General features: G+C 40.2%; 2 protein-coding genes across 4 annotated transcripts in view; one reads left to right on the plus strand and one right to left on the minus strand.

Annotated features, from left to right (window-relative positions):
- The window catches only part of ABCG5 (ATP binding cassette subfamily G member 5), a 26,097-nt gene continuing 6,549 nt past the window's right edge, over positions 1 to 19,548 (minus strand). Inside the window, exons 2-14 of one of the 3 annotated variants that reach the window (XM_085054979.1) lie at positions 16,258 to 16,552; positions 15,551 to 15,672; positions 14,952 to 15,088; positions 14,639 to 14,737; positions 13,528 to 13,660; positions 12,009 to 12,148; positions 10,620 to 10,749; positions 7,852 to 8,065; positions 7,398 to 7,603; positions 6,439 to 6,577; positions 3,255 to 3,440; positions 2,094 to 2,206; positions 1 to 955 (exon numbers count right to left, since the gene is read on the minus strand). In XM_085054979.1, coding sequence (XP_084911105.1) covers positions 759 to 955; positions 2,094 to 2,206; positions 3,255 to 3,440; positions 6,439 to 6,577; positions 7,398 to 7,603; positions 7,852 to 8,065; positions 10,620 to 10,749; positions 12,009 to 12,148; positions 13,528 to 13,660; positions 14,639 to 14,737; positions 14,952 to 15,088; positions 15,551 to 15,672; positions 16,258 to 16,379 — 1,938 coding nt within the window. In that variant the 5' untranslated portion in view covers positions 16,380 to 16,552 and the 3' untranslated portion in view covers positions 1 to 758. Of the gene's footprint in view, positions 956 to 2,093; positions 2,207 to 3,254; positions 3,441 to 6,438; positions 6,578 to 7,397; positions 7,604 to 7,851; positions 8,066 to 10,619; positions 10,750 to 12,008; positions 12,149 to 13,527; positions 13,661 to 14,638; positions 14,738 to 14,951; positions 15,089 to 15,550; positions 15,673 to 16,257; positions 16,579 to 19,548 lie in introns of those variants that run through there. The other 2 variants (XM_085054978.1, XM_085054980.1) reach the window with 2 other exon arrangements.
- ABCG8 (ATP binding cassette subfamily G member 8) overlaps positions 16,692 to 19,548 on the plus strand; it is a 12,612-nt gene continuing 9,755 nt past the window's right edge. The window contains exons 1-3 of the mRNA XM_085054977.1: positions 16,692 to 16,894; positions 18,305 to 18,409; positions 19,140 to 19,296. Of these exons, the coding sequence (XP_084911103.1) occupies positions 16,844 to 16,894; positions 18,305 to 18,409; positions 19,140 to 19,296 (313 nt within the window). The 5' untranslated portion in view covers positions 16,692 to 16,843. The remainder of the gene's footprint in view (positions 16,895 to 18,304; positions 18,410 to 19,139; positions 19,297 to 19,548) is intronic.

Consider the following 19,548-nt stretch of genomic DNA (forward strand, 5'->3'; position numbering starts at 1 on the left):
TTTTATACTTTTTCCCTGGTCAAACTGACATTTTATTAAATAAAACCAAAATATTATTAAACAAACTTTTTTTTCCCTTGTAATTCACAAACTGCTTCCAAAACAAGATTAGAACTTGACAATGAAAAGAAGGAATTGATAAAAATAACATAACTGTCTTCACTGTTTTACCATCATTTAGAAGGCAAAAACCTGTGGGGTAACTTTGATGCTGCTTCAAGATCCTATACTCATCTGTTGTATAGTGTGTATAAGATTAAAGTGGAGTGATTTATTGATTCTCTCTTTACTCATACTTGGTTTGTTTCCTTTCTACAGATTCCTAAAATGGTATCAAAACAAGGCATAAGACTGAAAATACAATTCTAGAAATGAGATTTACTAGGACTTGTACCCCTCTGCTTATTAATAGTTAAAAAACAAAGTAATGGGGAAAAAATTAGAGCACCATTGCTACATTATTAAAAATTGTCAGCAACAGCTGACTAAATTAAATTCAGAAAGTCCTTTAAAACATGAAATATTGTTGATTATGGCTGATGTGGAGATCAGCTGGAGGAGAGGGGTGGAGAATACCAATATCAGGACTCATTCACACTCTTAGGAGAATATTGGTTTTCAAGACGAAAACATGAGAAGATGAATGTGGTTTTTTATGTGTAATCACTTAAATTCTGTCTAAAATCCAGTAATTTAAGCCTTTCACCATAATAAAGATAGAAGTGTGGCATTAAGACATTGTTGGAACTGCTACTTTTTCATTGTCTGTCAACAATTCTTTCTCTTAATATGAAGCTGAGAATTGCTATGATGACAAGTACTGGTACAAAAGCATAGAGTACAAGGAAATCGATTGTGAAGCGGGATAAAGCCCCGGGATAGTTTTGTTCAATGAATTGGACACCTTGGGAGAAAGTACATGAAGCATTATTTCCAGTGGGACTGTTGGCTCCACCTGTCAAAAGAAACAAACAATTTCTTCAGTAGGTAAATCAGTAAAATTTAAACTCAGATTCCAGTCTCTAGCTCATGCACTTAATACAGCTATCCCTGACATCATGTCAATGAAGAAGCGTACCCACAGCAGTATTTCTCATCACTTTGGAATAAAACCAGACAAGCCCTATGTTTCTGCAGTTAATCCATGACATACGTTTTGAAGGGAAGAACAAAGGGTCACTAGGAGCTCTCTTTTTTGTACATGCCAAAGATTTATAGCTTTACAGACACATTATCTGGAGTGGCATCAAGCAGCAAGATGCCCCATGTGTAGACTTAAGAGTGTTCATATGTGTTGAGGGTTCCAAAGTTCAAGAAATGGTGACTGTCTGAAGGGCACCTTAAAAATGAGGTGTTTATCGGTACTGGTAAAGTCATTAATTCTTTTTTTAACAGTTACTCTCCCTGATCTTGTAATAAAGAGGGGCAGGAGAGATTAATGGGTAAAAAATACATAGCCTTGGAGAGGAGCCCCGACACCTGCCTACAAAGCCCCAAAATCTTAGGAATTTCGGGCAGGTCCAAAGCTGTAAGTTTTACCCCCACTAATGCACATTAACTACTAACCCTGCCAACCTGATTGATTCTAATGTTTTGCTGGTTATCTTGCTCACAAGCAGCAAAGCACAGGCTGGCAGACCCAAGCTGCTCAATACACACCACAGAAACATATTTGAACTGAAGTCTCTCTAGTATTAGAGGAGATACCTGGACAGCTGTTTGTTAGCTCTCAATATTCCCTGCACTGATGTTTGATCTTAGACTGTGCAGTTCTGTTGACACTATTTGTGTAACGTTCCAAAAAAAATTCCAACCTGGTCTAAATTTAGCTTTCAAAATGCCTCCAGAGGGTGAATAAGAGAAGAGATGAAGAAAAGGAAGATGAAGAACTGGAAGAATGAGGAATAGTTGGAACAAGAGAATCAAATTCTGTTCTAGCTTGCTGATGTGGCGTTATAATCTTTACTAATTAATAAGGTCTTTTTAACAACTCAGAAGTTACCTTTTTTATGAGGATACATGTGCATAGAAGAAAAATAAGCAGCAACATCTCATTAAAATTACTTATAATGGACTTTTTTTTTAACACTTACCACATGTGAAGTTTAAGCCATAGAATTCATTGACTACAAGGATTTCACTGCTGTATTTTTGAAACGTAAGAAAACTGAGTAGTTTAAAAGGTGTTGGCATTTCTTCAATGGTCCTTAAAGAAACAGAGAAGTTGAGCTGTCTTTTGCTACATACCAAGAGCCCCCAAATTAAAACAATCTCTCATTGTTTGTAACCTGTGACAGAAAAAGTTCTTTTCTGTACCTGTAGAGTTTTCAAACATAAAGTCCATTTTTAAGGCTAAGTGATTAGACAGCTGTGAAGGCTGTCCCTGACTTCAGTACAGTGTCATAATATTCAGCCCTGACTTGTTTATGGACAGTCACAAATAATTCTGTGGTTGTTTGCTGTTCATATGGCAGTGATAAACTGAAAATGACAAGACCCAATATAAACCTTACTTGCCAAAATGTGTTGCTTCCAAAGTAAGAAACCACCACCCCCTCAGTCCATCTTCAAAACCACAGGACTGAGTAGCAATTCATTGCAGCAATAATAACAAAACAAAAATGAAGCAAAAGTAATGAGAAGAAACATTCAACAAGACTGGGCAATTTCAGTACTCAAAATACTTCAAGACTTCATAATTGAATAACAAAAAAATTAACAGGGAGAAAAAACCCCAAGTCTCAATGCTATTTTTAACATCCTTCATTGCCTATGAAGATTAATCAAAAATATTCACAATATTAATTAGCAATGTCTCTGATGTAAAATAAGGCTAGAAACCACTCTTAATGCTTTGAAAAGTTATCATTAAGGCATTAGACTAGGGCAGCAGGATTAACTGTCTTGCCACTATAAACACACATCTTCCTGAAATTAGGCAAGGACCAAATAACTCTACGCTAACCTAGCTTTATTTCATAAGTGTGACCTGAGATCTACTTTAAAGAGACAAAACGTCATCGACTTTGTGAAGATTCAGATGGTTTTCTTGAGGACGAAACCACCTCATTTTAGGCTTACTTCATTTTCATTGGGAGGGTCTCAGGTGACATATCCTACTTGCTCAAAATCTTAAGAACTGCTTTTAACAATTACACATTTATACTAGTATGTTCCTCAAAAAACCCGGTAATTTCAGTAATGCCAAATTTGCCAAAGATTGTTCAACACTATAACAAACGAGTTTTTCCTACCTTACTAGTCCTGTTCCCACTATCACACCAGCTGAATTAAGTAGCACCACTCCACTTTGGATCATCTGTGGATTTTGAACCACACCAAGTATAACAAGTGTTAGTAGTTCCCCAATCATGTGAGAGGCTAGGATAGCAGCAAAGAAAATTCCAAATCTGGAAGCATCAGGATACAACCCTGTAGTCCTGTACAAAGATGAGCAAAAGAACATTTAAAAAACAATGTTTGGGTATTAAACTTGGAAAGTAGCTTTTGCTTTTGTTTCTATTTGGGTTTTTTGCAGTTACAGCTCATTAAGTGAAGAGTTTATGCCTTAATCCTTAGTATATTGTTTGGAATCTTAACACAAAGAACACCCCCTTACTATTGTGATGTAAGTGCAGATAGATGAGGTTTTCTCAATCTAGATTGAAGAGGGTTATGCAAATTGTTATAGAAAGCCAGGTTGTTTCAAGGCAATCACCATGGCTTTTCAAGTCCTTAAACTAACATGCTGCTTCTTGTAGAGTCTTTGCAGTGGGAGTTATTAATGTAAGTCATATATTTAAAGAACATCTTTATGCAGGTAATTAACAGATAGGATTTTGCACTTCTGATACTGTGCAAACAAATATAAGTACAGATATACTCAATTAAATGAAATACTAATTGAATTCACCACCCATGTAATTTATACAAATGCAATTTCCTCCATACTCCTGCATTCTTTAATGCAACACGCGGTTCCCAGTTTTCCCCTAGCTAACCCAAGGGAAAGAGTCCTCCCAATCTGTACTAAAGATTAAAAAGTTAAGAAATGGGACTGCTTGGCAAACTTAATTCAGCCTTGTAGTGTATGTGACAGATGACAAAACCTTTCATTACATTTTGACATATTACTCTTTTTCCAACTTACCTCATACCAAAATGGCCTCACACTAGGCACAAAATGCATGCTTTCCTTAGCTAACAAGCAGCAATTCAACATTTAATTTCCTTTTTTTTTTTTGTTGCTCAATGCAAAATCCTCTTTCAAAATCCACCATGTTTGGATATGGTGTTAAAATAGAAGTATTAATTTTCTCTCAGGCTTTCCTGTAGTGTTTTTTGTAACACCAGAACAATTTATAAATAGATGGGAGAACATTGACTCTTCAGGTATTAAACACTCTGCGAGCTATCAGGTATTTAACAACCTTTGAGCTATTGCAGAAGAAACAGCTTTCCAAAGTCCTAGCAGAATAGTATCACCTTCTTTAAGCTGCTCTAATACTTTGCACAGAGCTATGGAGACACACAAACTAGTAAATCTGGCGTACATGTAGAACAGAAGAAAACCTAAAAAAATTTAAAAACTAAGCTTGAAGAGAGAATATCACAGAAGTAAAATAACAGCATGATATGATCCAGATGTATCTTTAGCTAGGAAAATCTGCATAGACAGTACATTTACTTGATTGCAAAAGAGACTCTCTTTGATCATGGCCAGACCTGCCTTCTCTGTGTGTGTGTGTGTCTAATCAGGTAAGAGTTTGGGTCTGCCTGACCCAACTGCCTGATCCTACAAACACGAATTCTATGAGAAATTACTTGTAAGAAGACATGCCAGAAGCTGTCAAGGCCTCTCAAAAAGTTAGTCCATCCAGTAAAGTTCAGTCCTGCACAGATAAAACTGTCAAAATTTCATCAGAAACTGCTTGCCTTAAGAGGCCTAAGAGCATTGAGAAATCACTTTGACATATCACCGATGGCTTCCACACAACCACAATATTGGAAAGATAAAACCTGTAAATATTATCCATTAACTGGAGTCACACTATTTATTGTTGACTGTGTTTGAGCCAACCAAATCATGGGGGCAAAGTCTCTGCCCATACAAATTTCCTGTTTGTTAAGGAGGGAGCATGTCATTGAGCCTGGAAAGCTGCTTTCCAAATGGCTGTTTTCTTGGCAGACAGCTCAGCAGCAGGCACAAACAAAAGGTGATCACAGCATTTAGTGGGAAGAAGAGTAATTTCTGTCTGTCTGTGAAAAAAAGGCTTCTCAGGGAGTCCTGCCTGAAGCAGGCAGCATTGACAGCTTGCAGAAATAAAAGCCCAGGTAGCTAAGGGCACAAAGGTGGCTACTTTTAATATCAACACCAAAATACAAAAAAATCCTGCCCAGGCATGCAAGTCCTCACATCTGGAAGAGCAAAAACTTCCTCTCAGGGATCTTCTCTTTCCATTTAGGGGCTGAAAGTTACTGAGATTGCAAATGGAAAGACTTCTCAAGTAAATGCTGAGTACTTACTCTCATTACCTACGATAGACCAGAAGGAAGACAAGAATAGTCATCCTTTTTTCCTGAGTTTTTCTAGATGTGGGAAAAATGCTGTTACAAAATTCCCATGGCAGACTGGCTCCCTGTGCAGAAATTCTGATTCAGTAGTCCAAGTGATTTGGTGTAGTTCTACTTCATGCATTATCAAACTGCCTTATCTCACTGCAGAGTTAGAGCACCAACATGCACAGCTACAGCAGAATAGCTCCTGCACTTTAACTCTTTTACAAGGGTCTATCCATTTTTCAACAGCTGAACAGAGAACATGCACTCAAGACACAAACCAAGCCTGCTCATCACTTGTACACATTCCACTACAGACTGCCATCTGATTGTAACTGTCCCAGGAAAACTAAAATTAACTTTGGTGCTCTAGAAATCTTTCATAATTAGAAAAGAAAAAGAATGAAGGACAGAAATTGGTGCTTTTCTCTGGAGGGTATAAGAGAGGGATCCAGATTTCATCATTTCCATATGCTGTAGCTAAACCACACTGTCCCAGGAAATAAAAGTTTTGTTACTGTCACATACCTACAGATGACTTCTTCAAGTATTTTTTTTTCCCTTCAATTTCCTACCTTTCTAAATGTAATCTAAAATGACACTTCCTGCTTTCAAGGTGACACAAGAATGATAGCTGTCCCAGGTCCATTAAAACTTTCCAAGTTACCTAGAGAACTGGTAATTAATTTACTCTAAAAGTGTTTTCAGCTCTGCCTGAAAGAGAAGGCCTAAATTTGTGTCATCTTTCCTTACACATTCTGTGTAATCATTCAGAGAGACAATAGCAGGAAGCCATGCCAGCAGGCCTTTTACTGACATGGTAATTGACATCGGTAACAAAAAGGAAATGACAATCCAACAGCTGCTACAAATGCTTACCAGTATATAAAGGCGCTGAAAATGGCCACACTGATGACACTGAAGGGCAGGAAATGTACTATATAAGCTACAAGCATTTGCCATTTCTTATACAAGCCGTCTTTACTCTCTTGGTCACTGATGGCACGAAGAGGTGGGACTGAATTAAATATATAAGAAACACATTAAATTACCATTACACAGAGAGAGCAAGACTTGTTGCTAGCAGAAACGACCTGGAGCACAGAGACAACTATGAGAACATATCAGAAACATTCTGCCTAAACCACTGTGATCACTTTTCCCCCACTATAAAAGCAAAGCACGCTCTCTGCAGATTGCAAACATCAGTAAGCTTAAAGAAAGAGGCCTAACTTAGCAGAATGCAGCACAGCCTTCTCTTTTTGCACATACAAATTAAAGATACGAAAAAGATTCTGTCACTGGCTAATTTATCAAGGTGCTCTGATTTCAAGCTGATGACACCAGTGTACGTTCCCTACATGAGCAAAACAGTTTTAGGGTTGTAAACCGAAACTACTATTGCTCTCAGTATGGCACCTGTAAGAGAAAAACCCTTAAAAAAAAAGTAATCATCACATAATAGTCATAAATCCAATTATGCTTAATTGTTGTTAAAGCTATTTTGTATTTCCGTCCTTTCCACGTGTTTGGTCTTGAGCTCACTGAGATGTTAACTAGACCTAGACTTTGTCTTCTCTATAAAATACTACACACAGGCAAATCTTTTGCAGTTTAGAATAAAGCTTTCACAGACAGGCCAACTGTAAATCAGAAAGGCAGGGATCAGGGCATATTCCTTTGAATTCCATCAAATGTCATGCTTCTGTATCAACTCTGACATTGCCTAGAACAGTGAAAATCCTTCAAATTACTATCTTCAACAAAATACTGTTCCTTATTTAAGACAGAGTGGCAGCAATACCTGCTGCTGCACATAAGACAGGACAGAAACTCACATAGGGCCACAGCATTGAGCATCCCTGTGTAGGGGGTGGCACTCACGCACTGGTAGATAAGCCCCACGCGGTCCTGCACAGCTTCTTGGGCCCCATCATTCCTTAGTCTAAGAAGGAAAACAGCTACAAACAAGGCAAATAACAGATTCTGGAGGAGACGCATGATGAGGCCTATCTTATCTCTGGAAAAGTTTCTCGTTGCTCTCCTGATAATGAAACAAAACAGCAACAAAAGACTTGTTAGCTACAACTGACGTGTTGGTAGGGTATTTAGCTTTGAACAAATCTTAGACACACAGCGTCTACAAAAAGCTAATACATTAAAAAGGACAGGGACAAGTACAGTGGGAGATCAAAACAACCCAGGAAGTGCATCTATACATAGAGGGGTAAGCTGAAAGATCAGTGGAAAAGTAAAAAATAATTGCTTTTAAAAGGGGGAATAAAGTCTTACCGTAATAGAATCAGTATTTGGTAAAAGCCATTGGGTGAGTCTTTATTTTTGAATGGTATTGGTGGCAGCTCCTTAATACACTTTGTTTTTTCAATGGCTGCCAGTGCTTTGCTAAAGATCTCTGAGTTTCTGTAGGCTGATACAATTTCCTGAACCCTACTGTAGGTTTCAAGTTCGCGTTCCTTGCTTCGGGTGTCCACAGATGTCAGATCCACTGTAAAATGACAAAGTTTTTACTCTATATACACATCACTCTCCCTTCGTATCTTTTCCTCCCTCACAACTAACTTTACTCCATTCTAAAATCTGCAAAGATGAAAAGGTCCATTGAAAGTATTCAAGGTTTCTTTTAGTCCTCCCTCTGTTAGATGCAGCACGAATGAGAAACTTTGCAACCAGAACAAATCTGTGTTTTCTGGCCTTTGTAGGACCCTGCAGCTCAGGTCCTTGATCTGGAAATGCAAGGCCTGAATGCTGTGCTGCTCAGACCTTTTGCATTCTCCTTGCACAGCACAGGGCTGTCAAGAGCAAGACAAAGCACCAGAGGTTGAACGTTTATGAAGAGATGATTTTCTGGTTGTGCATTTCTCCGGTTTTCAAGCAAATGCTCAGACATAGCTCCATGGTTCCCCCTTGTCCTCTGCCTGCTCCTCTATAACTGCAGAACTGTACTTTTTGGTTAGTGTGAATTCACACTGCAGAGACACTGCTCTTCTCTACTTGAACTGTTAGTGCATTGTTGCACTGGGTTTCAGCTACCTCCTTCACAGACATTATTCTCTTTTGATGTGAAGTTAGAGGATGTTCAGCAGGCCAAACTCCTCTAGCAGGCTCAGCCCAAGCTGCAAGAAATATTACTGACTGCCATGGAACGTAGGAGAGGTAAATACTTCACAGAGCTAATGTTCCTTTCTACTAAGTCCATCTAAGCATACTCCTGATACCAGCAATTCTTTTTTCAGCAGATGGGAAATTTGAGTGTTTTATTTTTACAAGTCATACAGATTCAGTAATAGTGCTAAAATGCCTTAGAAACTTCCCTTTTCCCTAACAGCAACGAATTAGCCAACATTTCAAAAACTGGATTGTTGTTCCCAGGAATACTTGCTCCTCACAATTTTATATTACTTTTCTACAAGTGGTAAGATATCTTCATTAATTATTTAATCCTAAGGTTGCTCTCATCCTCAGATTTCAGTTTTGCGATGTTGTGTTTAACTTTAAAATACAAATTTGACAACAGAAAAGGGGGTATTGTCCAAGGTTCTTCATTTGCCCTCAAAACCTGAATTAAGTTTATGAATAGTTCTCTGGTGTTCTAAATGCTGGAAGTCAGAAGAATTGTCTTTAATGGTAAACATATCTGAAATGAAGTCTTTGCTTTTACAAATATGAACATCTGAAATGCAGAAACATTTTTTAAAATTTGGCCAGTATGACTTGCTGAAAATCACACAGGAAATAAATGGCAACTGGGTGCTCTTTGAAAGAATTGTAACACTGACTACTAACTAGACCAAATAGCTAATGCCTACCATGCATTAGTACTTTTTATAAACATGTGACATTTCAACAATATAATCCACACTCAATACATAGGATCTATTTTCCTCTGCTGCTGGTGTAAATGATACCAGAATCTGTCCCTTCATTCACATCAAATCACACAAAAAAATATAAACTACCAATTTTCAAAAGACTAAATATTCTGATGATTCTTTGCTCTAAACTGTATTTTTTCCCTTTCTTGTCACATTCAAAGGTTGACATTTGAAGAATGCAGTACTGTCTTTACCAAGCTTTTTTAAAAGTGGGTCTAAATCTCAAATCATCTATGCTTTTCAAGACTATTCAAATTCATGAATGCAAAATTATCCTCACTGTCATACCAGTATTTTCAGCTTTATCCCATTCCAGCTTCATGTCAACAACCATCCTCTCACTGAGTTTAGGATGCCATCTAGACAATAGGAAAACACTGCCTGCTCTGAATGCAGCTATTTGGATTGGTCAAAGTCCCTGGTTAGTTCTCAGCTACTATTGCCAGAAATTACCCTACATGTTGGATTTAAAAAGAGTTACATCCATGTATGCATATGTGTACACCTACAAATCCACATTATCTTAAACCTGTGCCTGTAAGGATCAGGGACATGGAGGTCCTGCAGCAAAACCAAGCCTCATTTCCAAAGTCTTACGCTGACCCGTTTTTTTCAGTCCTGAATTGGCAAAACAATACTCCCCAGCTTATGCCAACAGCTTGCTATTATCATCTCCTGAAGCATCCATATGCTCTGTTCCAGTAGTTCATCCTGGTATTAGCAACTCCCCAAACTTCAGAAACATCAAATTCAGAATTCCTGGAAACTGATGACTCAAGTCATCCCATATTTATTCTACATCCTTCCCTCCATGCAACAACTCTCTTCAGTTGGTTGGCTTCACAGAGTCCATAAGAGCAAGGGATTTTCTACAGTTTTGGAATCAAATTCATTTTCCGTCATCCAGTGCACAGCCATAGAGAAATGCCATTATGAATCCACAGGTTTTAAGAAGTTGAGATTCCTTTTTTATTGATAGTTTACTCTTTTACCGAAAATTTGGCTATCTTAAATAGTCATTGGGGATAACATGGGCCCAGCCCTCTCTCTGAGCTGAAAATAATAAAAAAGTTGGAGCAGAATTCAAACACATTTCTATCTCTGGAAAAACTTTTAACTTGGGGAAGAAAACAAATTGTTTTACCAAAACAGCTTAGACAAACTTACCAAAGAAGTCAAAAGGATTTGATTGTTCAGGACAAGAATAGCCACAGTCACTAAAAAATGTGATCATTTCCATAGGGTTCCCACAGAAAACCATTTCTCCGAAGCTCATGATGGCTATTTTATCAAATAACTGTTGGGAGAAAATTAATACATTAGCAGTACGTATCAAGAACTACAGAATAAGCTGAGTTGGAAGGGACCCAAAAGGATAATCCAGTCCAACTCCTGGCCCTGCACAAGACATTGCAAAAGTCACACCATGTGCCTGCAAGTATTGCCCAAAAGCTTCCTGAACTTTGTCAGACTTGGTGCTGTGACCACTTCCCTGTGGAGCCTGTTCCAAATCACCTCTGTGTGAAAAATCTTCTCCTAATTTCCAACCTAAACCTCCCCTGACACACTTCAGGCCATTCCCTCAGGTCCTGTCACTGGTCACCAGAGAGATCAGAGCAGGAGTGCATTAATTCTTGAGTACAGCTATTGTCTTGGTAATAGAAATGCTTTGATGGGAAAAATAGTTTTGACACATTTAAACTTCCTCACTATATTTCTCTCAAAAGAAGTTTGTCCTTTCTTTCACTGGTCTCATTGGTGGTTATGCAAAATGACACATCTTTAAGCTCTAGTGGTTCTCAAAACTGTCAATGACAGCAGCATACAGAGGTAATCCACAAAAAGAAATGTGGCTTTCTGACTTCACTTCTAATGCACCTTCACTTACTGACTGACCTCCTTCAGTGCTTAACAGTCCCAGTCTGTAAAAACCCCAAAATGTTGGCAAGATTATCCTGAAGTGCTCAAGGACGTTACCAGCACTTCTCTTCAGGTGAACATTGGCCAGGGCAAGGTTCCCACCAGCTATGATCAATCCATGTTCTCAAGACACCAGGACTGCTTTCAGTCCAGAAAACTCTTGCTCCCTTCTGGCTCCACAACTATTTACACTCCATTCAGTCAGCCAAGGAAGAGGAGTTTTGCATTCATGTGGAGGGTGGTGGATGTGTCAGAAGAGCAAAGTGAGAAACAGGACTGGGAATGGAGAAATGCTCTCTCCAGCACAAACCCTGCAAGGCAGGGCTACCCCACCACATGACCAAGGTGGACCCACATTCCCTGTCATGGCTTCTCCCAGAGGTTTTGGTTTGGGTGGTTCCGTAACACAAGGGTTAGGCACACAGTCAGGGTCCATACTATTTTCACAGAGCAGTATTTGTCCCAAGGTGCCCTGTGACTGGCCCAAGGCCACAGCTGCAAAGTTCAAGAGAAGCCTGTAATTATGCAAACGGAAGGAAAAGAGGCAGCTATCCTGGATCTTGTATTTCCATCCTGAAAAGAACCTAGGTACTAAAAAGCCAGGTAGAAAAGCCAATAGTGAGTGGTATCATCTACCTTGAAAAGTTCTGAGCGAGGCTGATGAATTGTAAGAATCACAATCCTGTCTCTGTGTGCAAGCTCTGACAGAAGCAAGACAAGCTGGTTTGCAGTCAGGCAGTCCAGCCCTGTTGTTGGTTCATCAAGTAGCATGACCTCTGCCAAATGACAAGGAATAGCTTTAAAATTTAGGTAAATTAGCAGCAAATGGTATAGCTTCTGCCTTTAAAGCTAATTTGGCAAATACAGAAATTACTTTACAGGTGAAATTCCACATGAGAGGCAAAGTATGCATAGATATTGCCATGATGTGATCTTTCAGTTTTAGCTAGTTTCAGTAGTTCAGTTTCAACAACTACGAATAAGGACATAAAAAGAAACTGCAGAGCATAATATTTCTTTTTCTAAATTCATGTGAAATCTGAAAATAGATTTGATGCATACATCTGTTTCTAAGAACAATAACGGTAAGTTTCAGGAGGTACATAATTGTAAGTGTAAGTGACAAAATTAATTAGAAGTCATATTCTGAATTAAATTTATATATACACACAGAATTTGTCACGAACAAATGAAGAGTTGCTAAAATATAGCATATGTAATTCCACAGATTGAAGTAGAAGAAGTTACTGCATTTTCGTCATTTTACTGCACATGAAAGGGAAAAGACTTATAACCAAATACATTATTTTTATATAGATAAGACACAGCACATAAAAGGGCAGCCCAACCTTGATCAGGGTACAAGGGGAGGAGAGTTTTCACTATAGGTTTATCTACACAGAATTGCTATAATGTTTAGTACAGAGTTTAGTGACATCCTGAGCAATAACTCCACCCAATGAACTCCCCAGGAGTCACAGGGTCAATAATGTACCTCACTGTGCTCCTTAGTGCTCCTCCCTGCCCAATATGCAGATGTAGCACAATGGCAGACCTGTTACTGCTTATCCTTTTCTGTCATCACCAGACTGGCTTCTGCTGAATTAAAGAATGCAAATGCTTTTGTATTTTAAAGTGGTTTCTGGAGGCCTGTGGTAGTGATGCCTGAACAGGGCTTACCTGAAACAGAGGCTACACTAAGTTAGGAGAATAAAAAGCAGATACATTTATTGAAGGCCTTCAAGTGCATTAAGGGCAGACAAAGCCTACTCAAGAGGCTACACCCAAAACAGACAACGAGTGACAGGTTCTTCACATTTTTTAAGATCTGTCCATTAACATATCGGGCCTTAATCCTCCAGTTACACCTTCAGGTGATGATGTCAATTACCCCTAACTTGCTGCCCCCAATTTACTGTTGTTTACATGTTTTGGGGCTCTGAGGCAGTGAAGTGTCCTTGGGTTTTCCAACTGAGAGGAATTGTTTTGTCTAAAATGCTGGAACAGCAGCTTTAGCACCCTGTATGGAGTCCAGAGTTATACACTAAAATTACAGATACATAAAAAATAAGAAGCTAAAAATCTTAAGGCATCACTAGGGGCACAAAGTGACACAGCCTTGTTTTATTTTGAAAATCCATGCAGTGGTACTTACTGGGATCTTGTAAAAGCTGTGCTGCAACTGATACCCGACGCCTCTCACCCCCAGAAATTCCTACAACATTACAGCTTCCAATTATTTTGTCAGCAGCGTGGCTGAGACTCAGTTCAGCCATTACTGCATCTACCTGAAAAATAATTACAATTTCAAAAGTCCGACTCAGATACCTGCATGCAATGGCAGAAAACAGGGGAAAAAAGGACATAATTTTAAGTTATAGCTTTACCAATATCCTGCTTACATCCATTCTAGTTGGAAGGTATCTGGCCTAATTTCTATTTGATTATTTTTAATATATTGTTTAAATTATCATTTTTTTAGATTTTATCTTGACGTATTCATGAAACACGTAAATTTTAGCTTCATTTGACACTAAGAGACGAAGAGTTCAGAGGCAGGACTAGAAGTTCAGATATGAAGCATAATGTGTTGCTCTAGCTTCCAAAATGGGGAAGCAGGAAGGAACATCAATTCTGGGAAAGTATAAAGTACTGAGTGGAAGATCGGTGAAGAGAGAGGACAGAAAGCAAGACCCTCTGGTCAGGAATAGCCAATTTGACTTTCAAACGACTTCAAAAAGAGCCCTTTAAATAACACAACTGCAACACACCTATTTTATCAAGAAAGTAGCTTATGGGGACTTATCAGACCAGTGCTTTTTCGAGCTGTTGTGGTTAGTGACAGATGTCCTACAGGAGACATAGTAGTGTCAAAATTAGTTCTGCTGTCCATGAGACTTGCCAGCACACATGGCCCTAACTACCCCAGAGAACTGGGTTTCCCACCGGGAGAAGGGGAACTGACCTCAATACCAAGAGCAGCATCTCCTGCAGCAGTTAACTGCTTTAGCTTTGGGTGGGAGGGTTGGTTTTGTCCCAACACAATGGTGATCCCCTGGGGCACCAGCATAAGCCCCTTGAAGGGGTGGGACCACCAGAGAGCTTGTCTCCTACTCCTCAGCAGAAGGATCTCTCCCCATTTGCAAAATGAGGATTATAAAACATCAACCATAAAACATAGATAGCCATAGATGGGAAGTGCTGCTGGTGAAAGCATGACATGACATCATGTCTGCCTTTCTGGTGGAAGACTGTAAAATACAGACCTTCTTTTTGATGGAGTTGTTGGAGCATTTCTTAAGAGTTAGTAAAGCTGTGTAGGTCAAAGACTCCTGTATGGTGAGAAAGCTTAACAAGGTGTCACTCTGGAAAAAAATAAAGAAGAAAAAGCAGTTAGACCTGCAGTAATTAAAATTTTGTCCCTGTTCCTGCAAGCTTAACTCATTCATTCAGTTTATAAACTGATCTGTCTCAATTTTATTAGTAAAATCACATTCACATTACACTACTCCATTACACTAGCAACTTTTTTTACACAAAAAGAAGCAGAGTATCCAAAAAATAAATGTAGAAATCAACCTGTGGCACGTAAGAGAAGCAATCTCTGAACTGCTCCCTCTTCAGCTGATGTCCATTCACATACACTTCACCAAAGAAGTTGTCTTTATGTCCCAGTCTTCCTGATATTGCATCCAGAAGTGTTGTTTTCCCAGATCCTTTCAAAAAAAAAGAAATTAATCATGTGATGAGATTAATTTTATGGTTCCAAGAGTGGTAGCCTGACTTGGATGGACACATACGAAAAGAAGAAAGTTGGGGGTTTTCTCTCAATAATTTAAAAATAATAGACCCTGAAACTGCAGCTAATTAAGGGAAAGTAAATGGGAAAACTAGAATGCAAATTAGCATTTAATTCATACAAATTCACACTTTGCAGTGAAACATTTGAGTTTTGAAGTAACCTTGTCTGTTATTGAAGTTATAATTGTTAGTTAGATGACAGAAGACTGAACTCTGAAAACCAAGCACCAGTTTTACAAAGCAGAAGTTAAAATCAGCCACAATTTCATTATTTAAAACACAGACCTCAGTCACATTCATGTCACTGTGGAAGTCACTGATATTAACTCTGATATTAACTCTGATCTTATCTCTTTTAGAGTACTGGAACAACTTACCAGAATTTCCTAAAATCCCCATAATCTGGCCACTCTCTATGTGAAATGAAACATCCTTAAGTATTTGCCGAGTCCATTTTTTACAATATAAAGGAAAGTTCCACCACGGGCCAACACGCTCTCTTGGAAAACAAACATAATTTTAAAAAGTACAGAGAGAATATGTAAAAATTTAGCATAAAGCAAGTGAATGGCTTATAGCTACTTGCATGTGGGAGGGGAGCCGCAATGATTTTAAAATATGGAAAAATTAAAAATAGAAGTCTTTCCCCGTCACCCCTTCCCCTGCTCAGGCTTTAACTTTGGCATTATCTGGAAGATAAAAGGAGATCTGAGCACAGAATGATTGCTCAGAGGCTTTCGGACTACAACCAAAAGGGCAAACATGAACTGTGGCTTTATTTGCTGACGATGTTTGCCAGCCATTAATCCACCTGCCCCTTTCCTCAGCGCCCGGCGTTATCCCTCTGGCAGCAGCAAGAAAAGCAGTGGGAAAGGGCACAATGTTTGGAAATCTCTAAAGCACATCCTTCAGAGACACGTGAGGAAGATCTGGGGAGCCTGCGGGGGGCTCGGCACCCTGAGGGGGACCTGGCACCGTGAGGTGGGCTTGGAACCATGGAGCACCCCCAGCCCACAGAGGCAGCCCCGCTCCCTCAGGCCCTGCCGTCGCCAAAGGAACCTTCCCGCCACCCTGCCAGCCCTACCTGATGGTGTAGGAGACACCCTGCACGCTGATGCTGTCGGGGGGTTGCCCCGCCGCCTTCCCCTCGCCTGCGGGCTCCGTGCTGCCACTCTTCTCCAGGGTGGGACACGCTGTGCCCGACATCCTCAGGGGCCGGGGCTCCGCAGCCTCCCTCACGCTGCTGGCCGAGTGCCTGGCACTGCTACTGTCACCGCCAGTGTCACCGCCACTGTCACCATGCCTCCTGGCCCGGCAGCGCGCAGGGCCAGCTCCCGCTGTCCCGGGTCAGAGCAGGTCGCTGCCCCGGCACTTGCCACCTCAAAGAAAACAGAGGGACTCCCTGTTGTTTCTTTTTCCGGAGAACAACTGATCGGTGATTAGCTGAGGCCGCTATCTGATGTACCTTTAGCCTGAGCTGTTCTGTCCCCGAGGAGGGAGCATTTCCCTGTGCACGGGGTCATGCCAGCTGCAGAGATGCAGCCCGGAGAGATGGTGCTGCGGTGAGGCGCCTGGGAAGGACTGCGTTGCGAACCGAGAGGAGAAGGATTTTCACAGGGACGACAGTCAAACCACTGCAGGCAGGGAGACCTTCCACCACCACCACCACCATGAAGGAACCCACTGACAGTTTCTCTCTGGACGATGCCAGCTGGAGCCAGGTGATGTGCGAGGGCTTGGCAGGGAGTGAGACCCGCGGGGAGTGGGGAAGGACAGAATGGGCTTAGCTGTGCTGCAGCTGCAGGGTTGGTGAGGAGCTGGAGAGACAGGCAGCCATCCTGCCCACCAGGCTGTCACCATCACCGAGCCCCGAGAGCCTCCAGCTCTAAACAGGGAGCAAAAAGCACCCACATCCCCCAGCAGAGCACACTGGGCATGAGGCTGGTGCCATGCAAGCCCTGCTCTCAGGTGCCACGATGGGGGAGCTGAGAGAGGATATCCAAGTGTGCGGATGGAGGAGAAAGCCCCTAAGCATGGCCTGGACTGGCTTTCCCTGGATATGCCTTCAGATGGATCCCCACATTTGCTGGGGAGCACCTGTTTCTAAAAGTTAGGTTTACTATAAGCAAAAGCACAGAGTGCTTTGGCAGCAGGAGTAGTTTGGAAATATTTTCCTGTGGCTTTTCAGGCTGCTTGGTGTGATGTTGCTTTTGCTGTGTATCTAGAGTGAAAAAATTAATCAGCCTGGCTTGCTGTGGGGGCAGGAGGTGCACATAAAGATCATGGCCATCCTCTGCTAAAGACACCACAGACATGGATAGGGTCTGGTACACTGGGAATGGGCATGTTTGCCTTGGCTAGGATAGGAGTCTGACAAGTGAGAAAAGCACAGAGCTGTGAGGCATATGGCTGGCTGGAATAAAAGCTGCAGGCATGCACACAGGGCTAAACCCAAAGCCAGAAAGCTGTCGCAGCAAGGGCTTCATAATTGCAGCTGTATGCACAGGGCTAACCAAACCAAGTAGACTCTTGTTATTTTAACAGATATCTCAGAACATTAAGTTCCAGCTGATAAATGGTGAATTTAAAAAACAAAAGAGGAGAAAGAGACTGTGGTAGTGGTTGGTTGCACACCTATTTGTTCAGAAAGCCTCCAAGTTTATGAGTCCGTGTGGAATTCAATAAGAGACATACTTGCAGTGAACCTTAATTTTTAGCTGTCATGATTGATCAATTACAATATGCCCTATTTTGATTCAGAAGACTAATACTGCTGAAGTAGTACATCATTCTTCTTCTTCAAAAGAAAGGAGTCTAATCTCTGTATAGGGGCATGACATTTATCTCATTTTTGAAAGTTTTCCCTTTTAAACCAAAAGCAACTAGAAAAGCACAGCACATCATGTTTGGCTCTCATAGATGTCACTAGAACAAAGTACCTTTCACACTGATTAACACATAACTGATAACTCATTTCAACCCTTCAGACTTTTGCACTACAGTAACTCAATAATACTGTTACATACCATAAATGTATTTCCCTTTGTGCTTCATCTTTTCTCAACTCAAGACTTTAACAGCAGTTTGGTTTTTGTAATTAACTGTTGTAATCCACCTAACAACTTTTCCAGACCAAGACCCAGGACACTATTTTTCACTCTGAAGAAGATAACAGTCTGTATTTCACATACAGTGGAAAATCAAATGTTCTGGAGGTCAAAGAACTCAACTACCAGGTAAAAATTGTCATTTATACACCTCCCTTCAGCAGGAAGCATATCCAGTAATGCCTGTTGCTATACCCAAGCCATTTTAAAAGCCAAATGAAGTTGAAAAAGTTCACACAACTGTTGTACAGTCAGTTTGTGAGCAGAATCTCACTCTTGGCTGCAATATTGACAGCAGACTAACCCCTGTACACTCAGTAAAGTTAAGGGATAAGACAGGAAGACAGATCTGTTTCTAGGCTCTGCTTTGTTTCAGTCTTGAGCAAAATTATTCCTCTGAGGGCTGGAGCAGAGTGACTTTCTGTTCAGCTAGGGATGAAAGGAGCCCTTGCTGGCAAGAATGAGTATGTGGAAGGAGCTAAAGAGAAGATGACTAACAAGGAGGATTTCAAGAAACCAGCGAAATTTTTCATCTTCTTCTCACCATGGTATCTGAATAAGATTTCACAATTTTCAGTTTAATGGAATTTCAAATTATATTTAAAGTTCAAAACATTTAAAATTTACAATAGCAAAAAATTACCGAAGTAACAAAGGACAGAGATAGCTATAGTGATTAACAGAACAAGAGGCAAGGCATGAAAACCATAGATGTCTGTAAAAGAACCTCCTTCCATGCATTTCTGAAGATGAACAATAATATTTTAATATATGCTTTGCTTGTAACATTGTAACTTTGAAGGTATTCATTGCTAAATAGTTTATTGCTTGAATTGAAGAGACTTTCTTTCTTTGCTAGGTTAACACAGCATCCCAGATTCCCTGGTATGAGAACCTTGCTCAGATGAAGATGCCCTGGACCTGGAAATCAGATCCCCATTCCCACGTGTCAATAATCCAAAATCTGAATTTAAAAGTTCGAAGTGGTCAGATGCTAGCAATTATAGGAAGCACTGGTAAGAGCAACCAAATTTATTATATGATCAGCTCTCAGATAAAATGTACACTATCAAGAGCAACATTCTGCAGTCTTTTTAATGTCAAAATCTAGTTGAGAAAAAGACTATTGGATGTGTCACTAAAATACATTCTTTAAGTGACATGATGAATGAGTAAACAAAGAAAGATACCAGTGGGGGAACTTATTTTAAATCCCGATTTTGTTAGGCCTTGTACACATTTTCTGTTTGTTTCCTGAGGTGTAGTAG

This window comes from Lichenostomus cassidix, chromosome 3 (genome assembly GCF_008360975.1).
Source record: "Lichenostomus cassidix isolate B80296 chromosome 3, HeHo_3.0, whole genome shotgun sequence".
NCBI classification, from domain to species: Eukaryota; Metazoa; Chordata; class Aves; order Passeriformes; family Meliphagidae; genus Lichenostomus; species Lichenostomus cassidix.